The following is an 8,410-nucleotide window of genomic DNA, read 5'->3' as shown; positions in this document are numbered from 1 at the left end:
GTCCAGTCATAAGAACACAATTTTGCGTTGAAACCCGAGCACGTTTTCTGAAGGATTATGCTGGGCCCAAATCCAGTTGCATTCTACATTTTTATTCTGACAGAAACAGAAGCCGATAAAAGGTTGGATCCTACCAGCTTTGCTAGGGACATAAAGGGGAAGAAAGGCTCCTTTTAACTCCTCCCCCCACAGATGAAACCCGGGGTCATGGGCAAAAGGTCGCAGGGTACAGGCTGCAGAGAGAATGGGATGTGGGTCAAACTGGCTCTCCTTCCTCTTGTGCCAATGAAACCGGTAGGATCCAGCTTGAGATACTTTCTAGGTAAAGTGTTCATTCAAGGCCCTTGCATCATTTCGGATTGAAATCACGCTCCTAGACGACGATTTGCTTATCTCAGAAAGTTGTGCCAAGGCAGCCAATGCCAAAATTTCACCCAGTTGAGAAACTGGAAGAGGCCAACCCAGCCCAAAGCCTCGGCCTCCGCAATGCATGTGGATCACTTTGAACAGATTATGCTGCGCCGGAAGGCATGGCTCACAGAAAGCTTCACAGTGTGTTCCAAATGGAATTAACGTTTGCGTCTTTTTAAACAGCAAAACATGTATTTTGATATTGCAAACAGAAGGTTTTGTTAAACATACCGGCAGAACTTTTAAGTCAAAGCTACCCAAAGCGGATAAACAGGAAGTTCACACTATCAATTGCATCGTTTTGAAAGACATGTACAAGGAGATAGTTGAGAAACCACATTTAGGGAGCTGGCGGCCTTGGGAAGGAGTCGCTCCCGGGTTAACGATTCACACACAGCAGCCTGGCGGGGCTTGAAGATTCTGCATCTCCCTCCACAGCTCGACTAGCAATGGCTGCGAGGTACACAAGAGCCACACAAGCTTGTACTCAGTACTACACACAAATTAAGAAAGCCAACAGGGGGAGCTCAAGAGGCGAGGCCTAGAGGGTCTTCTTCACCTTACCAACTTCATTGCGTAACCCTCAACCACGAAATGCCCGATCCGGGGAGGGCGGGGAGAAGAGGCCCATGTTTAAACTTTGGCCAAAACTTCCGCTTCTCTCTGCCTTTCATCTTGAAACATTGTAAAATGATACAAACATTGTCCTTCAGCTACACAGGTGGGCGGACCAAGGTTGCTGACCTTCTCAGCAGCCTACTAGGACTGAGCCAAGGCAGGTCTCTGGCTTTGCAAGAGAGACCAACCCTGGAAGGAGAGGCATCCAACTTGGTAAATGCTTCAGAGCCAGAGCCAGGATCTTCGTGGAGGAAGGAGCTTTGGCACATCCCCGAGTGCCCAGAAAGACCCTAAACCAGGGGTAGTCAAACTGCGGCCCTCCAGATGTCCATGGACTACAATTCCCAGGAGCCCCTGCCAGCGGATGCTGGCAGGGGCTCCTGGAATTGTAGTCCATGGAGGGCTGCAGTTTGACTACCCCTGCCCTAAACAATGCATCACACGAGAACTCCAGCATCAAGATTTCAAACTGGGTTACTGTTGTTCTCTCACTATAGCCACACACCTGCCCTGACAGTTTTGACTTCAGACAGAACCAGAACCAAAAACCATCTCTGAACACAGGAAGCAAAAGAAAAGGCTCCTAAAACGGGTGCCAGGTAGAATGCCGTTGTCTTCTGGGAAGAAATGCTATGGGCCCAATCTCCTCCCTGACTGGGAACATGACAAACATGTGGCCGGTATGCATGCAAAAAGTAACGCAGCCACCATCTCCCTCAGGAACGGGAAAATCCCAGTGAACTTGGTAACTTGGCTACAGAGCTTATTTTTAGACTGCAGAGAAAATGTTCTCCCTGGAAAAACCCCTCCCACCCCATGCCAAAAGGTATTCTGTGAAGATGAGAGCTTTGTCTTCCATTCCACCAGTGGTGAGGTTCTCCCGTTAATATCAAAACACGTGGCTTCCCTAAGGGCCTTTTTTCTCCAGAGGACAGCAAAGCTTTATCTGTAGGTTACCTACCTCCTGGGCACCCACTGTGACCAATCGAAGGCATATCTCCTGACAGAATTCAATGAAAAGGAATTACACCATTGATTTCCCAGTGTTATAGATAAGAGAAAAACGAAATCAGCAGGCCAAAATGATAAGTCTCTCATCCACTCTTATTAGGTGTATATAATTTCACGGCAACCAGAGCGGGCTCCTAGGTACATTTTTCCCGTTTTCAAGTACTTCTTCAATGATTGCCACTGCAGAGTCTGTAATCCATTTAACAGTTATATATCCAGTAAGACATATCTCTCAGCTTTCAGCTCTCTATCGGCAATTTTACTCCTTTACTTACTACGTAGGAGTAAAATTGCCTCAAGATAGAGAGCTTAAAGCCGAGAGATACGTATTAATTGATATATAACTGTTAAATGGATTACAGACTCTGCAGTGGCAATCATTGAAGAAGTATTTGAAAACGGGAAAAATGTACCTAGGAGCCTGCTTTGATTGCCCAGAAATCATATGATTTATATCTCCTGACAGGACAAGTGACACTCTCAGGGCAATTGCTCCATACTTAACATGCCTATAGGAAGCCACTGAAAATCCAGGCACTGCAAATACTCGCAAGCTTGTGACATTGTGGGACTCGCAAAGTACGCTGCGCATACTTGTGGACAAACCCCTGGCAAAGCAGGGACGCTACCCGAGAGTCTGCTATTTAACTGCTGTCTGGGAAGCAGCGCAATATGTGTGGCAAAAGAGACTGGAGGTTGACACTGTGGGACAGTTCGTGACCGGAGGGCTCTGCAAGGCTACCTGGAAAGGCCTCCCTGAAGAAATCGCAAACGTCGAGTTCCTGCCTCAGGGTGGGAGGGAGGGGAAAGCTTCTCCTGCACTGGTGTCACCCACTTCCACAACTGCCCCCAGGCTGGGCACGCGCAGCATGCTGCTCGCATGCTATGTGTTACCCGATCAGGCAAGAGGCCCTTTAAGCAACAGCCCCAGGACAGAAAGTGCAGGATCCAAAACTGCACTGCAATTCCAACTGCAATGGCAAACTCCCACCCCAAACTCCCCCACACACCCTGAGACTGAGTAAAGGGAAGGAGAGCAGAGGAGGGAAAACAGCTGAGGGACAGCAGCTGGGCGTGTGGCTCTCTTCCCCAGCATTCCCTAGATTCAGGAGGGTAGCTGTGGTGGTCTGAAGCTGCAGGACAAACGTTGAGTCCAGCTGGGCTTAAAGGTGCTATCGGACTCGAGCACTGTTCTTCCCATGGTGTCACTCTTTTGTTAGGAGAGTGGAGGTCATACATCAGTGTGCTTCCATCACAACAGGACCAAACCAATAGCTGGGGGGGGGGGACCAAGACAGGCCGCTCTCTTGTTTAATGGAATTGCGTCTGACCGCCAGAATTCACCAAGAACCTATTTACGTCGTCTGTCATCATCTCATACGGACACACGCAGATGCACAGAGATGTTGAGAAGTCTAGTCTTTTCCTCGTTGCTGCTCGGATTTTTTGCTTCCTGCCCTGGGCGAGGGGGCTACATCTGGGCTAAGGGTTCCACCCGAAAAAAGGAATCCGTGCACTGGGGCGGGGCGGGGCAGGGTGTCCTGCAAAGTTGCGGTAATTCCTAATTCACCAGAATTCCTAATTCACCAGAATCCAATTTATCAACTGGAGAGAGGGGATTTGAGAGGGGGGATTGTAGCCATTTTATGGGAGGTGTCCCCACCAATTCTCTCTCAGACGCTGAGTGGAGTTCCTCACAGCAAAGCGTAACCCCCCTTTCTTGAGGGGGGAAAAAGGGGAAGGGGTGAGGGAGGGGGAGACTAGTCTCAGCCCGCCCTCAACAAAAATACAAAAATTAAAACAATTTATTATCTTTTAAAATTCTCACTACAAGTTAAACCACCTACCATATCATTTTTTTAATATATTGCCATTATGTTAGCTCTGCAAAGGTGTGATACAAAATTGCTGTACGACCCAGTACCTTTTTTGTTTTGTTTTTTTTTCTTCAATTTTATATAAACACAGTGAGCTTCATTACTGTACACGTATAATCTGCAACTACAGCTTAGCTGTAAATCTCCCACACACAATGGTATGGACATTTATATCCCCTCCCCCCCCCTTGCTATATTCCACCATTAAACTGTACATCAAGACCAAATACAAATTTTTTTTACTGCCCCGCCCTCCCCAGTCCCCTTACAAAAAAATAATACTCTAAAAGCAACCTACTGCGACTTTCCATTAAGACAATTACATATATATTTTTAGACCAGTTGCTTTAAAGCGAGAAGGCGGTATAAACCTTCTAGGAAAAATTTTTTGTTTTTTATAAAAGAAGTTAAGAAATATAAGACAATTTATACATTTAAAAACTTACAATAAATAAGAGATGCAGGCATTTTTTTTTTTGAATACTAGGTACTATAATCCCATACAAGAACGACGCAGTGTTCCAAAAGCGATTTGACAAAATCATTTTTTTTTCCTTCCCCCTCCCTCGTTGGTTGTCGTTCCTTTTTGACTCCATGCTTATTTCTTTTTTTAAAATATTCATTAAACATGGCTGGGGGCCTATGGCTCATATACTCTTCACAAATACTGTGATGGGTGGGGGGGGGGGAAGAGGGAAAGAGATGGGTTACTTTTTTTGCTACTAAAAAGATATAATACATTGTGACCGATCAATCTGTCACTCTATGATCCGTCTGGGGTAGACAATAGATCAGGGGTAGTCAAACTGCGGCCCTCCAGATGTCCATGGACTACAATTCCCAGGAGCCCCCTGCCAGCATTTGCTGGCAGGGGGCTCCTGGGAATTGTAGTCCATGGACATCTGGAGGGCCGCAGTTTGACTACCCCTGCAATAGATGAATGAATAAGGGGGGAGGGGGAAGTAAAACCGAATGCCGGGGGGGGTTATATGCCCCCTCCCTCCCTCCCTCCCACAAGTCAAACACAAGGTGGTCGCTGTTGTAGGAGAAACAAGAATAATCCCTCCGTCACAAAAGAAATGCACTGTAGTGGAGAAGGAGTAACTGAGTCCTGGGTCAAAAATCTTCCTTTCCCTTTTTCTTTTCTGTGTGTCTCCGTTTTCATTCGCCCAGTTCGGATAAAGATCATAGCATATTCATGATAAAGTTATACAACTGATTCAGCACCACAAAGTGAACCGGGAGACACGACCGCCGGTCCTGGGTTGCAGGGTCACAGGTTAGCCAGGAGAGGGCATTGTACTGTTCCAACACAAACCTGAGAGGAGCCGAAAGAAAACCCCAGAAATTGGTCACGAAAGTCATCGACAAAGAGCTGCACCAGAACCTGCCTCCTACCCACTTGCTTTCCCCTCCCTCCGCAGGATGGCATAGCCCAGTGGGCTAGCAAGCCCCATCTTTTGGCTCTGCTGGCCCAAGGTGCTTCTCCATCTGCTCCACCCCGTGGCACCTTCCGCTGTAAGAATACAGGGCTTCCTTCCTTACTGTAAAGCAGCGGTTGTCAACCTGGGGGTCAGGACCCCTTTGGGGATCAAATGACCCTTTCACAGGGGCTGTGGCAGGGTGAGCAGCTTGGCAGGGGGGGCACTGCCACTGTTGCTGCTCCTCCTGCAGGTGCCACACAACAGCCTTGCAAGGTAGATCGAGATACAGCGTTTGTCTGGAGCAGTGGAAAAGAGCGAGATTGGCATGGTGGGACAAGAGGCAGGACTGAACTGAGAAACCCTAGAAAAATCCCAATTTATATACAATCCTGAACAATTGATCTTCATGCCATTGGTCAGTTTTGGTTTAATTTCTGTGAAAGAACCCTTGCATAATTTTATGGCTGGGGGTCACCACAACATGAGGAACTGGATTAAAGGGTTGCAGCATTAGGAAGGTTGAGAACCACTGCTGTAAGGGGTGGATCCTATCCCAACCATACCATTCCACAGAACAAAGTTTATTTATTTTCTATTAAAATATTCAGACCCCTCCTTTTCTTTTGGCCCTAAGTTTGAAGCCTTCTTACAGGCATTTGGTTGAGGCCAGAGCAAGCACAGCCAATAAAAGCTAGGGCCTCCCTCCCTCCACTTCCGGGTCATTCCTGCTGTTAACATCACGGGAAGAAGTATCTAAGCAGTTTGATACACCATGGGTTTTTAAGCTGTGGTTTATGCTACATGCCCAATTAGTCGACTTGACCTAAGGATCAAATCCCAGCTTCTGCAGGACTTCTGCTCTTGGCTCCCTCTCCTGCCTTTCTCAGCAGGGACAACCACCTCTTTATACGTCTATTCCCTACAGCCAGAATCATAGAGTTGGAAGGGACCTCTTGGGTCACCTAGTCCAACCCCTTGCACTATGCAGGACACTCACAATCCTATCACTCATCCTCTGTAACCAGGTAAGTAGGAAGGGCAGGAGCCCTTCAACAAGATGCAGGTTGCGATTTCTCTACCACCCACTGTAGCCAGGAAGTCGTCTGCAAACCTTAGCTTGAAAGTCCCAGTTTGACATCCGCTGACCAACCCAGGCTTGTTGGACTATCTGTATTCATACTTCACAATCAACCAGGGTTTGATGTAAACCTGGTCCATCATGACTCATGAATGCAGTTGCAGACAAGTTGAAATAAAATGGACAGTGACATGTGAAAAATAGCATTCCAAAGGCCAAGGCCGCATTCAGACAACACAGCATGCTGCAAAGCAACTCCAGGTATGCCACCAGCACATTACACTGCTCCTCCCAGCTCCCTTGGTATGCGGGTGACTTCCAGGCTCAATTAACCTCTAGTTCACCATGGCATCTCTGTGCGGGAGCCAATTGTAGCTCGTTTTCTCTGTGCTAGCCAGGAGGCTTGAGGCCGACCGTCTCAAAACACCTGCTGGTCCCCCCAGACACCCTCCCATGACTGCAGCAACTGACCTCTCAATGTTGTTGTTGCTATTCTACTAATGTTCCTATAGATTATTAAGATGATTATTGGAAATAATGAGGTATTGGACTGTTATAATGTTTTGAAAGTTGATTGGAAACTTTCATATGTTCCATGTAAAGTTAGATAATGTTTCAATGTAAGCCACCCAGAGCTGCAAAGAATGGGCGGTATAAAAATCCAAATAAATAAATGCTCAGCTTCTGTTCCGTTTAGAGGAGAGCTAAATGAATGAGTGCTCAGGCAGCTTGGCTGAACATGGAAGAAGGAGCCCCTGCTAAAGAGTTCAGGAGGAGGGGGGGTGGGCTTATAAATATTGTAAATAGAAACGTTGTGTTCAATCCAGCTCCATGCATGAGGAGAAGGAAAAGGTCAGTGGAGCAGGGACAGTGTGTGAGCTGAGCAACGCACTGTGTCTATGGAGCTAGGAGTTCGACTGCAGCCTGCTGTGCCATCCGAATGCTAGGAAGTTAGGGGAAACAAATGAGAATGTCTACCTGAGGACGTCGGAAGTTTGATTCGAGTCGAGAGGGTGGGAGTGTTTACTGTGAAGTAGCTCGTCCGATTGCACTGAAGGCACATGGAGGTGCAAAGAAGCCTGTAAAGGAAATTAGTGGACATAAGTAAATATCTACCAGGAAACCACCTTTAACCTCTTCTCTGCCTCTCCCACCACTGGTTAAAAAGGCTCAGCAGAGACCCCACCATGTACAGCTGTAGAACCAAAGTCACCAGACCACCTGGGGTACAGATGAAAAGGCTAACCGTGATCACAAAGGAGCAAGCCCTTGCAGGACTGACGCACTGGGACCCTTCCATCCCGAGTCAAAGCTGGTCATGCTGAAATGGGCTGAGGTCCCTGCGGACTGACCATGCTGGGGGAGGGGAGGAAGAACCATGAAGAAGGAAGGGCAGAAGCGACACTCTCAAAAGTGCATCTGCAGCACTAACTGACTTAGGCTCCATTAATGGCTACCAAGTCTGGGTTCCAAGACGTGGGATCCCATTTGCACTTCCTTGCATTCTGGATTCCTCACATGCACACGGCTCTCAAAATCAGAAGGCCTGACAATCTTAAGCAACCAGATGTCGGGGTGGGTGGGGTGTCACTTGCCCACTTGACAAGGTGAAAGCAGGGGGAGAGGGGTAAGAAGAAGACCGCCCCTGTTTCTCCCATACCACTTCACTGTTTGCAGGGGATTAGAGGGTTGGAGCATCTTTCCTATGGAAATAAGTTAGAGTCTAGGACTTATCCAACCTAGAAAAACAGCCAGCCAGGGGGAGACACTGTAGATAAAATGATGCATGAAGTACAATACTAGAGTACTAGAACGAGGATCTGCCAAGGAACTTGTTGGGAAACAGGTTCAGGATAGACAAAAGGAAATCCATCTTTATTGAATGAGTCATGAAACAGTGAGGTCCACCGCCAGTAGGGGTAGTGATGACTACGAGCATAGATGGCCTTAAAAGGGGGCTAGAGGTCTTTCCGGAGGGAAGTTCCATCCAT

General features: G+C 47.5%; 1 protein-coding gene across 2 annotated transcripts in view; it reads right to left on the bottom strand.

The window, feature by feature from the left end:
* Positions 1-4,818: 4,818 nt before the first annotated feature.
* MED13 (mediator complex subunit 13) overlaps positions 4,819-8,410 on the bottom strand; it is a 131,416-nt gene continuing 127,824 nt past the window's right edge. For both annotated transcript variants that reach the window (XM_077312791.1, XM_077312790.1), the window contains exons 29-30: positions 7,398-7,498; positions 4,819-5,235 (exon numbers count right to left, since the gene is read on the bottom strand). In XM_077312791.1, coding sequence (XP_077168906.1) covers positions 5,103-5,235; positions 7,398-7,498 — 234 coding nt within the window. In that variant the 3' untranslated portion in view covers positions 4,819-5,102. The remainder of the gene's footprint in view (positions 5,236-7,397; positions 7,499-8,410) is intronic.

Source organism: Paroedura picta, chromosome 15 (assembly GCF_049243985.1).
Source record: "Paroedura picta isolate Pp20150507F chromosome 15, Ppicta_v3.0, whole genome shotgun sequence".
Classification (NCBI taxonomy): domain Eukaryota; kingdom Metazoa; phylum Chordata; class Lepidosauria; order Squamata; family Gekkonidae; genus Paroedura; species Paroedura picta.
This window is presented reverse-complemented; position numbering and strand designations above follow the sequence as displayed.